This window comes from Cheilinus undulatus, linkage group 16, assembly GCF_018320785.1.
Source record: "Cheilinus undulatus linkage group 16, ASM1832078v1, whole genome shotgun sequence".
Lineage (NCBI taxonomy): Eukaryota > Metazoa > Chordata > Actinopteri > Labriformes > Labridae > Cheilinus > Cheilinus undulatus.
Genome location: NC_054880.1, coordinates 37,431,725 through 37,450,228, shown reverse-complemented (window position 1 = coordinate 37,450,228; position 18,504 = coordinate 37,431,725). Strand labels below are relative to the sequence as shown.

The 18,504-nt window shown below is 38.1% G+C and overlaps 1 protein-coding gene across 1 annotated transcript in view; it reads right to left on the bottom strand.

Annotated features, from left to right (window-relative positions):
* Positions 1–18,504, bottom strand: part of vps50 (VPS50 EARP/GARPII complex subunit) — a 203,554-nt gene that overhangs the window by 69,874 nt on the left and 115,176 nt on the right. The window contains exons 16-21 of the mRNA XM_041809537.1: positions 13,687–13,785; positions 12,197–12,287; positions 10,959–11,144; positions 6,078–6,196; positions 3,163–3,269; positions 633–754 (exon numbers count right to left, since the gene is read on the bottom strand). Coding sequence (XP_041665471.1) covers positions 633–754; positions 3,163–3,269; positions 6,078–6,196; positions 10,959–11,144; positions 12,197–12,287; positions 13,687–13,785 — 724 coding nt within the window. The remainder of the gene's footprint in view (positions 1–632; positions 755–3,162; positions 3,270–6,077; positions 6,197–10,958; positions 11,145–12,196; positions 12,288–13,686; positions 13,786–18,504) is intronic.

Sequence of the window (18,504 nt, the reverse complement as noted above, 5' to 3'; positions counted from 1 at the left end):
AATCAATAGAGGGAGCCACACGCGTCAACTGCCTCACCTATTGTTGCAGAGAGAGTGAAACTAACACGTTCAGCCTAAGCAAAACTGCCAACAACCTACTTCCAACTGAAACAACCAAAAGCAGATTCCTCTTACCAAGTAGCTTCTCCCTTCCTATCTCAAAGATCAGAGCTTGTTCTGCTGGCAAATTTAGATTCAAACTCTCTTAAAGCTTGGACTACAGTGAAACTCCGCCCCGGCAGTTTACACTTTTAGCAATCAATAGAGGGAGCCACACGCGTCAACTGCCTCACCTATTGTTGCAGAGAGAGTGAAACTAACACGTTCAGCCTAAGCAAAACTGCCAACAACCTACTTCCAACTGAAACAACCAAAAGCAGATTCCTCTTACCAAGTAGCTTCTCCCTTCCTATTTTGTGTTGAAGTAGTTAAAAGTTCTATTTAACAGTGCAGTAGACAGATTTCAACAAAAACAGCGATATCAGAAAAGACACAAAAGAGTTACTGAATGGATTTTGTCAAGAGATACTGCTGAAAATAATATTGATATATATAATTTTAAAGAAAATGAAGTTTTTTTGAACGTGGTTAAATACTGAGTAAAAAAAAATACATATGTAAAAATACCATACCATGTCATTGCGCCCAAAAAAGGTGTAGACAGCATACAGGTAGTAGTCAAACAGCTGTGACACACAGTGGATGACATCGAAGGCGATTGGCTTCAGGATGTTCATCATCTGCATGTATTTACCTGAATGGTGACAGAATATCATCAGTTAACATTTACAAGCTTTACTATTTTTTTTATCCAGTTTGAGTTTACACAGATAGGAAGGCTTCCTTCTTAAGTACATCTTTAAGCAGCTTAGAAGAGTTTAACTACTGAAACTTAATCTTAGTGGAACCACATCCTTTAGGGAAGAGCTTCAGCTGGGGCACATTTGCATACATTCCAGAGCAAGGATTTAATTTAGCAGGAAGGTAATAACAGAAAGGGTACAGAGGTACAGGAGTGTAACAAGGTTACCACTGACTCAGAACTGATGAATGAAGGAGGGGGAAAATAGAAGGAATAAACTCAATCAAACTGGCTCTGCACAGAGACAGCACTGTTTCTCTCACACTCTCATTTTTCACACCCTTTCTTTGAAGGGCGCTCTCCTGGACTGAGGGAGAAAAGAGTGAATTAGAAATGATTGCTTGGGATCAGACTTTGGATTCTCACTTGGTTAAAGTTCAGGCATACATCTTTGAATCAATATGGCCAACAGTGTGGGAAGAAGAGATGGAGCGCATTTGTTCCTACGTCCATGAGTGGTGTTTCCTGCAGCTGCAGAGCCCTCAAAATCAGTTTCAAGGCCCTTTTCCCTTTGAATTTTTTTATGGTACCGGCTAAGTTGGGATCAAACTGTTCTGCCTGTTTAATATTTGCTTTAATTTGAATACAACTTACAGAAACATTGAAAAGGGTGGATTTCCAGGCATAAGCTAACATGTCTGTCATTAGGCAGCTCCATCTTGCAAAGCTTTAATCTGAGATGTTTGTACCTAGTCTGAGAATTAGCTGACCACCCAGGGTCCTGTGAGTATAGGGAGCATCAATGAGTGTGTTAACATGGACTTTAGTATCCCCGTTATGAGTCATATCTTGGTTTTGATCATACATGAGAAAACTAGTATCCTGGTTTCTAATCACTGCATGAGATCTGTGCAGGCATCTGTGATATTTACTTTTACAACACAAACTGTGGCAATTTCTTTTAAATCTGAATCTGGTAGCTTTAGCCTTTTGAAAAGAACATGGAAGAGCTATCGCATCTAGCCTACATTTCAGGCCTGCAACTTCTTCACAGACTTAGCAGGATGCTTATCATTTATCCAACTTCAGATCAAGTAGCTCTGAACTCTCAGTAACTCGTACGTGAGCGGTCAGTCTCTATCTCCAGAGTAAACTAAGGTCATTTTTATTAATGGCTGAAAAATTAAACTGTTCAGTTCACCGTTCATCTAAATATGATTGCGTTTAGACACAACACTACAGTCAGGTCACACAGATCTGCTGAAGACACTGCGACTGGTTATCTCTCACTCTCTCTGGGCAGAAGTGGACCAGCTGTCCTTTAACCACACATCCAGAATAGAGTTAAATCAAAGTCACACCTTTACGGGTGGCCTGCAGTTGTCAGAAAACGAGATACTTTGTATTCATGGTGCAGTATCGTGATTTTATCGTTCTCCAAGTAGCAGAACAGGGCTTCTCCAAACTGTTTGTGAGCAACTCACAGTAACTGGGATACTCAAGTCCATGTAAACACAGGCACCGCTTTTTGACCACTTTTAAGTAAAGAAATTCTGTATCATCCTTAATCTTTATCAGGCGATCAAATTCATTTAAAAATAGCCAGTCGAACTGGAATCATTCCCCCTCTGGTTGAACTATTGCAAGGACACAAAACTGGTGAGAAAGAAGTTTGGTTTTTTTTTTCAAATTAGGCTTATAATTGTGCTCTTTAAGTACAGAAGTTTGGTGCTTTAAACTTTACCAAATTACTGTCATTTATTGCAAAATGATACAAATATTTACAGCACAAATCAGGATGGGGGGATAGTCGTTCACTGATAGTAATCAAGGTTTTTTGTTTGTTTTTAATTTTTTAATTTCTGCACTTTAGGTTATTGAAAGTAAAACCAAATGGTATTACATTGTGTTCAAAACGTGTTTTTTTTCTACTGACAACCTTAATAGTAGCAGATCTTCATCAGACCAGGTAATTAAATTGGATTCATATAAGTGACCACAAGGTCATGTAGCCACAGAGTGAGATAACTGGCTCGTTTAATTCCTTTTCACACATGAAAATCACATCATGAGAGACACGTCGGCAAAGGGCACGCTTTACCAAGGAAGGGTCCTGATGTCTTCAAAGTCACGTCACAAAGACATGAAAGCACCCTTTTGGCAATAAAAGGTCAGAGCTCAGGGCGGAGGCTAACTGTCATTAGTGCTGCATGGTCACAAAGGAAGCCGTGGTGACATGAGTAGGACGATCTGCTCGCTACACTGGTGGATTAATGGGAATCACAGCAGAGACACCTGCTGCAACTGAGACTTGACTTTTCTGAAACAGAGGAAAGCTGTGGAGGAGTTGTGTGACTCACCGACAAGCCGGATGACGTTGAGGGTGGTATTGGTGAGAATAGGTGCGTTGGTTTTATTCAGGTTGTAGTCAGACTTCTTCTTGCTTCGGATGGTCTCTCGGGACACACTGGTGAATACATGAGAGAGAAAGTAGAGCAGATTCATGAGAAAAGGAAGGGCTCTGTAATATATGCAAACAGCACTAATCCTCAGCAATGATCGGCCAGGTTCAAAACCTCAACACAGGTCAGAATCCTGTAATTGATCAATCAGAAGCCTTTACACAGCACAGGAAACACAATAGGACCCCGTTGGTGACGTCTTTGAACTGGTGAACCTGCAGCACTGGACCCCTGACACTAATCATCAAGCCATATTAGCCATTAATCACTGCTTGGGCCTCCTTATTTCTGGTTGTGACCATGCAGTCCATTTAATAATTAACCATTAGTGAACCATGCTGGAAGAATGGCAAATTAGCATTTAGCTTCTATAGGCTAAAATAGAGTTAACACCCACGACTAATAGTAATCATATGTGGTGATACGGGTGCAGGATTTTAGTCAGTATGATAATAATGATAATGTTGATCAATACTGAGAGACGCACTAATGACACCCACTGTTCCACTATTTCCTTATATAAGACTGTATTTTATTTAATGGTCCTAAATATCTCAGACCAATGCGGCAGCTTTTGTAGCACTGCAGTCAAGGTGTACAGATGTGGGGTCAACTGATGATCAGTCTGGCCGATTATCAGTGCCTAAGCTGTTAAAGGTATACAGTCATCAGGGACAAAAACTCACCTTTATTACTGCTGTATTTATTATTAATCTAATTTAAGAATTTTCCCTAGAAAATTTTCTTTCTTGCAGTAAATAAATATTGGCTTCTATTCTAATATCGGTCACAATACATATATATTGGTCTACCCCTAGTACAACTGCTGCAAAAATTATCAGTCTGCCTATGAAAATGTCACTTTCTTTTTAAGTATTTAAGAAAAATGGGCTGGGATTCTTCCGGAGATGTGTCTGAGACTTATTGAAAACTACAACAAAGAACTGCAGGCTGTTATTCAGGAAAAAGGAGACACAATTGTCTATTAACATCAGGGGGCTAATCATTTAGATTGTGGGTTTTTGTTTTCCATGAAAAATTTTGTTTCTGTGTGCCAAGCATTTTTTTTAGGGTTGGAGCATGCATATGATATTCCGATAAATGTTGTCAACCATGTTTCTTTCTTTACCAGGCCCAAATACTGTTTAGGACTAAACCTGGATAAAGTGTGCAGCCCTAGTGGTGAGCATTTAAGCAAAATAACATAAATATCAGACGTGTGCTCCTTGTCACTCAACACAAACACTCAAAAACAAACATAAAAGACAGAACCATTTCAGAAAATTGGATATTCCACAGCTAGCTGTCGGTGATATTATTAGAAAGTGGAAGCATTTAGGAACAACAGCAACTCAGCTACAAAGCGACAGACCATGTAAAATCACAGAGCGGGTTAATGGCTGCTAAGGTGCATGGTCCTTGAGAGTTGCCAAGACTCTGCTGATCCACAGCTGAAGAGTTCTGAACCTCCACTGGCATTAATGTAAGAACAAAAACTGTTTATCGGGAGCTTCATGAAATGGGTTTCCATGACAAAGCACCTAAATAGAGGCCTTACATCACCAAGTCTTACGCCAAGTGTCGATGGAGCGGTGTGAAGAAAATTGATAGTAGACTATGGAGCAGTGGAAAAGTGTTCTGTTGAGTGTCAAATCACGCTTCTCTGAAAAGAGTCTGGGTTTGGCGGATGCTGGAGAGCGTTACCTGCCTGACTGCATTGTGCCAGCTGTGAAGTCTGGGGTAGGAGGGATCAAAGCATGGGGCTATTCGTCAGGGTTTGGGCTAGGGTCCTTATCTCCAGTGAAGGCCAATCTTATATCATACCAAGACATTTTGGGAAATGCTATGCTTCCAACGTTGTGGCAACAGTTTGGGGAAGGCCCTTTTCTATTCCAACATGACTGTGCCGCAGTGCGCAAGGCAAAGACTGTAGAGACATGGTTTGACGAGTTCAGTAAGTAAGACCTTGACTGGCAGCACAGAGCCCCACCCTCAGTCTCATCGAGGACCTTTGAGATGATCAGGTCTTTGCGTCTGACATCAGTGCCTGACCTCATAAATGCTCTACAGAGTGAATGAGGACAAAATCCCACAGAAACAACTCCAAAGTCTTGTGGAAAGCCTTCTTAGAAGAGTGGAGGCTGTTAGAGCTGCAAAAGTGGAGCGAACTCCATACTGAAGTTCATGTATTTGAATACATTGTCATTACAGTCCTTGTTGGTGTGAGTGTCAGGTGTCCAAACATTTTTGTCCATATAGTGTATCTGTTTGAATCTAAAATAAAATAAGAGAATGAATGTTTTCTTAGTTATACTAAATAATATTTTTAAATACATGCAAATTTTCCCTCTTCAAAGGAAATAAATCCATTTAAACAGGAAGCAAAGAATCACTCTATTGCCTCTATCAATCTACCAATCATTTAACAGTCATTAATAATGTGGGTGGAGGTGGGAAGAAAGAGTATTATTATGTGTGGAAGAAAAATGCTATATACAAGCTCTCAGCTTCTTAATGGGTAAGGCTGAGGTGAGAAAAATTATCATAGCTAAATGCATAAAAAGTGGCAAGAGGCACAAGTTCACATCCTTTAAGAGCATCCTAGAAAGATTTTCAAGGACATTTCACTTTGTCTTGAATCTGTCGAAAATATGATCAACCTAATTCTCTGTCTTTTAAAACTTTCATCCGTTTAAAAAAAAAAACAAAGAGAAGAAATGATGGACACCTGGATATACACAGTGAATTCACATCTCATAACCTGAGCTGTGTGCAGAGTGAAGCTGTGTGAAACAGCTTGACTTGAAGCTGACCTCTTGAGGGGGACGTCTCCTGTCTGCTCGTCCACAAAGTCCTGCTTGAGCTCCTCTGGGACATCACTGTCACTGTCGTAATCTTGATACACACTCTTCTCCAGCTCATCTGACTCATACTTTGGAAATGTGAGAGAGAAAAATGATGGAGGTCAGGCAAGATAACGGCCAAAGAGCCAGCATAAAGAGGAGAGACAATACAGAGGGAGTGAGTGAGAGAAGGAATAGAAGAGAGTAAAATGGTGCTTTAATATAATGTCTAACTTTGCTGTGTGCCATGGAGACTGTGGAGAAAAACAGAGTTCAGACCAGAGTGCAGCACATTAGCCGCACAGATGATTAACAAACAAGTGAATTCTATCTGTAACAGTACCTGCATCCTGAGTTATGGCTCTGCTATGCCATACAATGGTTGGTTTTATAAATAAGATGAACTATGGCCACCATGCACAGGAAGCATGTAATAAAGACTTCATTTTGTGCATTTTGGTGAATTCATGTGCATTAATTTTTTGCTTTTCTGCTTCTTTTTTTGCTTTACTATTTTTTTATGTTACATCTTTATATGTGTACGTCAATAAGTTAATTACTGTCATTCATTCACAGATCACCAAACAGTTTCAGCACAATTTCAGCGCAGTATAGCCCATTTGTTCTAAAATGGTCTAGCCTCAGGACTCACCAACCTCCTGTATCAGAAATTACATTTCAGAAAATGTCAGGGCTAAATCAGAGTATAAGGAAATAAAAATGTTTTGTTCTAATTGCTGTTATAAAGTCAACATGTCGTATCATAATGTCCACAGTTACAGTGCATACAAAAAGTATTCAGACCCCCTTGCTTAAATTCCTTTTTACTGTCATTAATCTAAACTCAGTACTCTATCATGATTAAGTGAAATCAGAAATTGAGAATTTTTAGCAAATGTATTAAAAATAAAAAAAAATGAACTATCGGACTGACAAAAGTATTCAGGCTCTTTGACTGGGTTCGGACGTTTCTCCTTCTAGAACTTCGTCCCGTCTCCACACAGGATCTCTGGAGCTCAGTGAGAGTGACCATCAGGTTCTTTCTAACCTCTCTTACAAATGCCCTTCTCCCCCTTATGCTCAGTTTGGCCAGGTGACCAGCTCTTAGAAGAGTCCTGGTTGTGCAAGACTTCTTGCATTTAAGAATTATGGAGGCCACTGTGCTCTTGGGAATCTTCAGTGCAGCAGAAATGTTTTTGTAGCCTTCCTCAGATCTGTGCCTGTCAACAATCCTGTCTCTGAGCTCTGCAAGCAGTTCATTTGACCTCATGGCTTGGTTTTTGCTCTGTGAGTCCTTCTAAAGAGAGGTGTCTTTCCAAATCATGGCCAATCAATTTAATTTACCACAGCTGGACTCAGATCAAGGTGGAGAAACAGCTCAGCAAAGATCAAGTGAAATGGGAGAAAGCTGAGCTAAATTTCAAGTCTTTTTGCAAAGGGTCTGAAGAAACATTTATTTAAATGATTGTACCATCAGACTGAAACATAACAAAACAGAAAAAATTAAAGGAGGTCTTTCTGAACGCACTGTTTGTTCCTAATTAAAAATTAATTAGGAGCTATCACTTTTAAGTAATTCAAAACATCTGCAACATTTAAAAATGATACTGCAGTGAAACATGGTCGTTGTTTATCTGGTTCTAAAAATTATATTTTTTAGAAATTAAAATGCCAAAAACAACTTTTTTTCAATACCAAGCAAGGAAAATAAGCTGCACTGTTGCTTTTTGATGGCAGTGAAAAGAAAATCACCTAATTTTATATTTTGCTTTTATTTATTTTATTTGGGATTTGTTCAATATGACATTTTCTACTTTATAGATACTTCTATTAATTTTTTTTCAAGATCGTGAAATTGATGGGGTTTTTTTTGTTTTTTTAAGTCGGAAAGCAACTTTAAGATTGAAAAAGACCACTTTGTTTAAAAACATAATTGAGAAAAACCTTCTATTAATAAGTGAATAAAAGAAAATTGATCTACACATTGACTAAAGTTTTCTTCAAATAATAATAATTAAAATAAATAAATAAATAAATAAAGGGTCGATTGTGTATCCTTACATCCCTTATGTTTCACACTCAAACAAAATAGAAATTTGCTACACAGGAGGAAATATAAACACATTTATTTGAAAGTGTTATTGTGTGTAACCATGAAAACCCAACTTGAGGTACAAATCCACAAAATTCATTCCACCCCCCAGAGGAGCATTCACTTAAATCTCTCTTGAAATAAGACAATATTGACTCTGGCTATAAAACCAACCCAGGCAACACTACAGCTATATATGAAGGATTACAAGCTTAAAAAAACAGTCAAGCTATGGCTTCTGCAAGTATAAAATGTCAGAAGACAAAATATTGCTTTTCTTGTTGAGCCTGAAGGGAAAATACATCAATAGATAAAAAGAAGGTGATGTGCCAGGGTATCTGTAAGCTTTTTTCTCATTCTTTAAGAGATCTGTTTTATTATCCAATGAAAAAAGCCTTTAGAAAAACTCAATTGATAAGGACTTTATAATTGAAATATGAGCATGAAAAAAAATCTTTGTTGGATCACTGGTTTAATCACTAAAAAAAGTGATAGTTATTTTAGAACTGGATCACATTTCTTAAAGAGCAAAGAACAGTGCTGAAAACTTTTCATGACAGAAAAGGTGTTTTTGCTCTGGTCAACCTGCTTCAACATGAGTTTGAAATCACTAAGGGAGGATGGGTGGGTGTTTGTAGTGTAAGTTGGTATACAATGGCTGCTGCTGGAGTGATTAGCTTGGAACTAGAACTAGAGTTCTTTATTAAAACAGGAGCAGTATCCAAAGCAGCGGTATCCAAACAGGTGTCCATATTCTTTGATTACAGCTAGGACTGTACTGAAATTCTTGTATTGTGAAAAGTGCCTACCAAAGCAACTTCTTCGATGCATGAGGATTTACTTCTATTATTGAGATTATACTGCTGTGTGTTATGTGAGATAAGCATTTAAAGCTGTACTCATGGAACAAGAGAGCCCTGATTGCACACTTGTGTCGCTGTACTACCTTCCAAATAAACAAACTTAACCTTTAAGAGATCCTAGGGACATTTTGTAACATTTGTTTTTTTTTCCAAGCCATTTGGCTGTGTTGAATGAATATAGTTCAAATCTGCCAGAGGATATTCATTCAAAAAAATGTTAGCCTTAAATGGCAGAACTACACAAATACAACACATTTGTTCCTAATGACCAAAACTGCTATTGAAAAACTACTGAAAATGACATTTTTGATCCCACATTTATCTCAACATGAACTAATGCATTCCTTTATGTTAATATTTCATTTTCCCCCAGGTGGCGCTACTCCTTCCAATTCATACCATGCCGCAAAATGTCAACCTTTTATCGTTTCTGCAAGGATGCTTTAAAACTAAAACTAAAGTGTGTCTCACTATTAATATTGGATAATGGTGTGCGTAAAAAATAGTGTGTGTATGGGGGCATTTTATTTTTTGTGATTTTGGTCCAAAAAAAACTGTGGAGCTGCGTGAACAAGGGTTAAAATTCCAAAATATAATTTATATTTGATATGTATTTTTCAGGTTGAAGTAGTTTTAAAAAGATTTGTTTGTTTAGAGTGGAAAAAAATATATAAATATCTGATATTTTTACAGCAGGTTTTGAAAAGCTGTTGTTAGGACTTCAAGCGTGATTTTTAAAAAATCTGACATTGTTGAAAAAAAAAAAAAAAGCATCAGAATCAATGTTGCTGCAGTTCATTGACTCATCTCTGGTCCTGAAAATAATAATATGCAAATACTCCTTGATATTTATATAATGGAAATTATGTTAGTGTTTTTTTTATTCAATAAAAAACTGTGAGGTTGTGAAAAAAACTGGTCTTAAAGGGGCTAAAAATCTCCAAAAATATAATAAACATTTGATATGTACATTTCAGACTGAAGCAGTTTGAAAAGACTGACCTGTTTTAAGTGATATAAATATTAATATATATTTTTTTCAAGCAGTTTTTGGGAAGAGACATTTTCTGTCCTCAGTGGAAAATGCGTTAAGATATTAAAGGAACTCTGAAGGGTTAAAGATGTTAATCACTTGAGTTTTCCATAACAAAATTGCAGCTGATTTTTGCGTCTTTGAAAATATGTAGGTAGAAACATGATTTCTTTTGTTTTATGGTTTCTATGGCACTTTGTCTTCAAGTAGAGCCAGACTTGTGTTTTTGGTTTCAAGACGCAGTTAGAAAACATAAATTAGCAATCACCTTAACTCCTCTCCAGAAAGTTGGAACCATCCGCACAAAGAAAAACCCAAACAATCCATTGCAAATTCAATTCACTTTAAATTGAATTTGCAATTCACAAATTCACTTCTTTTGTGTTTATATGTCACACAAAAGAAGTGGTACAAAACACCTCTCTTAAACTAAAAGAAACCTTTACTGAAGTGAGCAGCTGAATACTGAAATGTTTGCGCAAAGAAAATGCCAAGAGGTTTTGAGGTGAACATTTTTTCTCGATGGATATCATCCAAAAGTTGAAGACAAATGACTCAGTGGCAATGATTTTGTAAATCAAAGAACAGCAATGTTCATTTGTATTCATTGCAGAAAGTCTGGATCAAATGAGTATTTCACTTTCTTTTGAACAGCTTATATTAGACATCAGAAAATGCATCACAGACAGTATTATGATAATTATGGTGGGTTTGGCTGAAACCACTTACTGACCCACATCATGTCCAAATTAATCCACTGGTTCCCTTGTTAACTTGTTTGTCGACACATTTCTGCATAAACTCTCTTAATTATCACCTTTTAGTGAGCTGCTGCGCCTAAGTGGTTTAAGTGGTGTTCTTACTCCGTTAGATGCCAGGACATCCTCAGTCTCCTCCTCTCTGTGCTCAGTGTGCATCTCAAAGGGGTTTCCCTCCTGCAGGTACTGCTGAAATAGAGACATCTCCTCCTGAGCCGGGCTGGTCGAGGACACCGCTTGTCTGCTCGGGGACACGGATGGAGAGCGGCACTGGCCCATGAACTTAAACTCCTGGATTGGAGAAGACAAAGGGAAACGGAGGGAAAAACAGCTTCAAGTTTGGCAAACTTTGCAGATTTAGCATAGAAATATAAAATTCAGAGATACATGATCTTAAAGAATCTTTCAAAAACATCTTTGATGGTAAGCTAAAAATAATTTTCATTGTATATTAACAAGCACTCCCCAAAGGCATAAACACAAGGGAACTGGGTGCTTGCAAGGCAGCATGCTTGTTCTTGCATCATCTGTTTGTTCCCTTTCAAGTCATTGACCTTCAACAAATGACTCTCCTCCGGCTGCAGATGAGTAGGTGTATCAAATCTTCCTGTTAAATTAATTTCGCCGGAAATGATCCATGCTCAGGAAATGAAATGATTCCAAGTGCTTCCTATGTAGTTAGGTTATAAAATGGTATTAAAATGTGCTCCTTTAAGGAACTTCTGCTATATGATGCCCCCTGCAAACCAAAAAATACCTTATTTTATCTGATTAATATCACACTTTTGACACTTTTTATTGGTGTAAAACTTGTAAAACTCACTGTTTTTTACCAATACAAAAGTTTACTATAAGGAAAAGCTTCATGGAAGAAGGTTTATTGTGATGATGCCTTGTCGTCTGTTGTGAAAAGAGTCCAAAACCATGACAGGTATATAGAGGGAAATATGTGAAAAAATGCTTCTATGTGACATAAGCACAAGGATATTTTCTTTGATTCTATAGTTATGGAAAATATATCCACAAGATGCTTGCAATATTTCCAGAGCCTTCATAAGGCTCCAGTGATATTTAAGGTTTTATGTTTTCATCCTTTGCTCATGACGCAGGAAATAAAATCCACTGACATACATGCCACGAGGGACAGCAGTTGTAGCATCTTTCTGTGTTACATAATGTGCAGTGAACTTTGCTGCTTACACCTACACGGACTGATAAACTTCCGTGGAGACACATAGGAGTTACACACACTAGCATCCCCTGTGTTTCACTTTCTTATGCAAATGCCACCATGCTGGGAATGTGCACTGATTGACAGCGTCTGTGATAAGATGTGTACTCACATGGAGCTGTGCGATGTTGAAGTTTGACTTGACCGGGCACAGCTCCCACGTCTCATTTTCCAGAAACATCCTCAGCTCTTCCAGTCGTGCCCTGGGGGAGTTTTGAGGGGAGAGACAAAGAGAAGAAGGGCGACGGAGTTGAAAAAGAATAAAAAGTCAGCATCTGTCCATTTCTGACCTTATGCCATTTCCTATATTCTAGCAGCTCCTTTGTTCTGCAAATGTACAAAAAGATAGCCTGAAAAGGTCACAGAGGAAGGAAGAGGTATAAGTGTCATTTTTTTATGTGTATGTTTGACATGTTCACAGCTGAGGACAGGCCCCCTGGTGCTCACACACTGGGTCAATATCAGGCCTGTGTGTGGGTAAAAGGACAGAACAGTGTTGACTTCAAACACCTCAGTCCCTCTTGTTGCTTGTAAAATGTTTGAAGTAGACACAAGAGGATGTGGAACGGTAGAAGAACACAAGGAATCTTTGTGTTACAGAAATAAAGCAGGGAGATCAGTAACTGTCTGGTTTCAGATAACGCATGCTTGATGAACTTCATTCAAACAGTCTGTTTTAACATTCTTCTGCAGATATATTCCTCAAATTTAAGGTGAATTTAAAGTACATTAAACTTTGAAAACTTGAAAATGAGTTATGAAAATGAAAGCAGAAACTTCCAGCAGTGCAGCTCTTAGATATCCATCACATCTGAAACCCTGCCAGAGTCGTTTTGTCCTTTGCACCCGCAGGCTAAACAATACCAACACACCCCTGATGAGTGAGTGTGTGACTGCAGGCGGCTGACACACAGACACAGGCAGCATCCAGTCTAAGTTCAATGATGGGACTCTCTCTGGGGATGACACCCGGGTGGAAAACGAATCAAAGCTAATGTAAAGATGATGCACAGACGAAGCCTCCCGGCTTACTGTGCCAAATGTGGATAATGTGCTTTCACCTCTTTTATTTTACTTTGATTACAATTTCACACCCTCATGTCATCACCTTTACTACATTCCATCATGCTTGTGTGCCTCCCTCCTTCACCATTTGATGTTACCTTATCAGAGCTCCCTTATTAAAGAATCTCATCGATGATTCCTGACAGGTAATCACAAAGCGGATCAATGCAAATCAGCTCAGATGATGCGACGCTGTCAGTGTGATAGCTTACATATTCATGTGTCTGGCAGGGGGGTTATGTAATCAAGATGTTAATGTGCTTCTAGCTCACTGAGTGTTACTGTGTAATTACGGCTACTCCAGAGAGAGTCAAGCCGGGAGAAAAGTGAGATAAAGGCAGCCAATGGTTGTGTGTAAAAGTTTCATTCAGGCAATCAAGCAGTGATAACAGGCTTCTTTCAAAAATGTCAGAGGACAGCAAGAGTCTGATCCTTCTGTCAAATTTTATCATACCTAGTCAATTCTGACGGATCAAAAGAAATTAAGTCTGAATTAACACAAACCAGGCAATGATCAAGGAGTGAATGAAGTGTTACCTGTGGTAGTTCTTGAAATAGTTGACACTCTGGCGTTTGATGGACTCCTGTAGGACCTCAGACTTGCTGCCACAGAACTCCTCACCCACCTGCATCAACCTGGGGGGAGATTAAAGGAAAACAAACAATTATGACAAGGAAAATGATGAAGAGAGAAGAAATTTCGTGGTGTATAGGGATCTGATGAAGCATGAAGACCTGGTAAATCCATGTTTACTGAACCGTAAAACATTTACCCAGTTTCCTGCTGAAAGCCAAAGGAAGCCTGGCTTCTCGAGGTTTTCCATCGACAGTGTCAGTGACTTCTACATGTTGTTCTATCTCATGTCTTCCCTGTTTATCCTTTCCCTCTATGTGTGAAACAGCCCCTATAAATGTTACATGGTTGATGTGTAGTGAAACACCTGTGGCCGTGGTCTATTTTGCTCTTCTCATATGTCAGAGGAAGTCAGTTGTAGTTGGCAGCCCTTTGTAAAAGGTTTTCTGAAAATTAGCCAATGAGATGAGCCCACAGTCATGATGCTGCCACACTGTGATCAGTTGGGACCAGTTGCCTGCTGCCAAAGGAAGCTTGCTGTCCTCTGGCTTCACTCTATTCAGACCATATCTTGGCATTAATGTTATAGATTTAACACAGGGGACTGCCCTCAGACAGTGGACAACAACATTGACCTAGAGGCAGAAAATCCAGAGGTTTTATTATACAATAACTACTATATTACAACAACAACAGCAAAATAAGACTAAAGTTGATGACAGGACAGCTTATTTTAATTCAATTACTGAGCTACTATGGGAGTTTAGCATTGCCAGCTAGCCGCTCTGTGTGGTTGATAACCTCTTCATTGCTGACATTGCTGACAAGGAAAGCTAGAGAAAAGGAGCAGGATCGTGCATGTATGGAAGCTTTATATTTGTATTAGCGCAGGGCAATTAATCACAAATTAGATAAAGCCACAATATGGCCTGCTGCAGTTTTCAAATCCCAGACAGTGTAATACTGTTTTTGGGCTGAAATGTACCAAAATACCAATTTGGTATCAAATTTGCTATATGAGCCACACTTGCAGTTAGATATTTCTTATAAAAAAGTTGACCACTAGTATAATCTATATAATATTGTGCTGGTTATAATCTAGTAGGGCTGGGTATTGCTAAGAACCACACGATTCAATTCGATTTAGATTCTTTAGGTTGCAATTCAATTTAATATCAATTCGATATTGATTTCAGTGCTTTGATGTTGATTCAGTAAGAAGTAGAAATACACAAATGACCTGTTGAAAATTTTAAATAATTATTTTCATGCCCATGTGAACATATGTGGTAGGTCACCTCACATTTTTTAGCAATAACACATTTGAAAATAAAAAATTGCACAATAATAACTTATTTGTGCATAAGAAGCACAAAATTAAAAAAAACATGCCAGTTCTGTATAAACACTGAAAAAGTAAAGTGCAAGTAAACTTTAATAATATTTCTTTCCTCTTGGAAATTGTGATAAACCTCATATAACATGGTTATGGTTAGTTGTTTGGTAGAGTGCGGCCTCTGTCCATACAATGCGAATAACATAAACAATGACTCCCACTGGCCAGGAGGTGAATCAATTCAGAGGATTTGCTGAATCGATATTGAATTGAGGGGGGAAATATTGCGATGCATTGATTAATCGACATTTTTACCCACCCCTATAATCTAGAATGATGTATTGCTTGCATTTGTTGAACAATACATAAGATGAGGTACCTAAAAATGATTGCAAGTAATCGCAATTGCAATATAGTGAAAAAAAAAATTGCATTTCGATTATTTTTACAATTAATTCCGCCCTAATTTGTATTACTGTGTTAAACAGGAGCTAATAGTGCATCTGGTTATGTTACATTACCTCCTGAAGTGAAATACACCCCTCAAGACAATATGCTTGTAAATTTAAGGTGCAAACATTTTCCCAATAACATGCCACTGTTTGTTTAGTCAATTTTTGCAAAACCAGGAAATTAAACAAAAAAATTTTTTGTTAGTGATGTCATGCACATATTTATGCCTCTGTGACATTGATACCCTAAGCTGGAAACATGATGTCTTTTTTGGCGGCCCATCCATTCATCTGTCAAGGCCAGCAATGTATAGGCAGCATCTCAAGAACCATCTATGGGCTTTTCTTCAAACTTCATACCTCTTATCCCATTGGGGGTCGCAGGGGGGCTGGAGCCTATCCCAGCTGTCATTGGGTGAGAGGCGGGGTACACCCTGAACTGGTCAGACAGAGACAAACAACCAGGCACGCTCACATTTACACCTAAGGCCAATTTAGAGACACCAATTAAGGAAGCTGGAGTACCAGGAGAGAACCCACGCATGCACAGGGAGAAACATGCAAACTCCACACAGAAAGGCCCTGACTGGATAACACAAAGAGTATTATTATGCCTCTTAATTTATCGGCAGAAGTCATGCCCAAATTAAATTTACCCTTTTCATGGAATAATAGTTGTCTAACATATCTTGGCTTACAAATATCTAATAAACTGGACCAGGCATTCACTCTAAATTATGGTCCTCTGTTGAAGAAGGTGGGGCAAGAGCTAGATAGATGGAAAATGCTGCCTATTTCATTAATAGGTAGGGTAAACTGTATTAAAATGAGTGTACTTCCTAGGTTTCTATATCTATTCAGGACTCTTCCTATTCATGTCCATCATTCTTTCTTTAAGCAGCTAAATAGCTTGATAACTAAATTTTTATGGCGGGGAAAGTCGGCTAGAATAAAATTGAAAGTTCTCTGTCAGAGCCCACGTGAGGGAGGACTTGGTCTCCCTGATTTGTATTTATATTACTTAGCTGCGCAATCAATGGTCATAGGGGCATGGCAAGCTAACAGACAGATCTCTCCATCATGGTTACAAATTGAGCAACATTAATTAGCTGACATTACTCTCTCTACCCTTCCATATATTCCCTTTGTACATACCCATAACAGAACTTTAAATAACCCCTTTGTACTACATGGGTGCAAAATATGGACAGATATAAGGAAAAAGATGAAAGACCTTCAATCGATCTATACAGCTATACCCTTTTATGTAAACCCAGCTCTACCTGAGATATTAAAGGATGAATCCTGTTTGTTGTGGTATAGTAAAGGTATTCGGACATTTGGTGACTTATTTGATAATGGGATGTTACTATCCTTTGAACAGTTAAGGTCAAAATTTCACCTGGATCCCAGGCATTTTTTTTTAAGTACCTACAGGTTAGAGACTATATTAGAGTTCAACAAGGTGGTAAACTAATGCCTTTATATCCTTTGGAAATGGACACTAATATAGTGGGTAAAGATGTAAAGAAATTTGTTTCATTTATGTACAAAATATTATTGAAGTTTTCTATTTGTGGTCCAGTAGGGCCAAAGCTTAAATGGGAGCAAGATCTTGGGGTTGAAATTAAGGATGAACAGTGGAAAGCAATCTGTCGAAAGAGCCAGACATTTTCATTTAACAGTCATTATAGACTGCAACAATTTAATTTGATTCATCGAGTATATTATACACCACAACGTCTAAATAAAATGAACCCCGATCTCTCAGCTTTGTGCCCCAGATGCAAAATTGAGACTGGCTCTCTTGTTCATATGTTTTGGTCGTGCTCCCATTTGAATGAGTTTTGGAAAAATGTCAAAGACACTATTGAAAAAGTGACTGATTTTGAGTTTGCTTTAAATCCAAGGTTAGTATTACTAGGAGATGATTCCATACTACCTTTACCTTGTGAATATAATATCAGATTTGTTAAACTGGCCTTGATAGCTGCAGTTAAGTGTATTTCCTTCAAATGGAAAAGTGTTAAATCACCATGCTTAAATATGTGGTTGAACGAGCTTTCATCTTATATTCCTCCAGAAAAAATAATCTATAATTTGAAGAAGAACCCAAAAGCCTTTAATGAGGTAAGGGACAATTTTCTTGCTCTTTTGCACAAAGGACGAGGCAGATTGAATTCTTTCTGAGATGATGAATTTTGAAACTGTGATAACTTCAGAAATGAAATTTGATTTACCTGCATGTGTATATGTGTGTATGGGTGCATATAATGTACATGCAGATGTTTATGTAGAGATGTATTTATTTTATTATTATATTATTTTATTTATTTATTTATTTATTTCTCTTTCTTTTCAGTTTAATTATACCCTTCCTGTTGCTATGTGAGGGGAGTGGGTAGGTGGGGAATGAATTATGAATTATCCTCTGTAAATAACACTACATTTATAAATAAATAAAAAATTAACAAGGAAAAAAAAATAAAAAAGAAAGGCCCTGACCAGGAAGCGAACCAGGGACCGTCTTGCTGTGAGACAACAGGGCTAACCCCAGCATCGCTGTGCAGCCCGCTGTGGGCTGGGCTGTTATTTACTTCATCAGACTGCAAACAGTTCTTGGACTTTGCAAGCATTTAAATTGGAAATGGAAATCCTGTTTTGATAGCTATAGTTTTTAAATGTTATGACTATAACACTATACTTCCAATCTGTGCTGAGGAAGTCCTGACTGTCTGAATCAACTGTAAACCCTGCTGATTTTTATTCATCTTTTGGGTATATAAAGTGGAGTCACTTTGATTTATATGCTGGAGAAAAGCCAGTTTGCTTTCAACCATGAAAAACATTTCTATGATCTGTTTTTTAAATTATCTTGTTTTAACCAGAGATCTTCTTCAGGTGATAATCCTCTTTACTTGGAATTATAGCTAAAATCCTCTCTTCGTATCTTATTTGCATTGAAACCCTTAAATGTGTGCATGGGGTGGAGG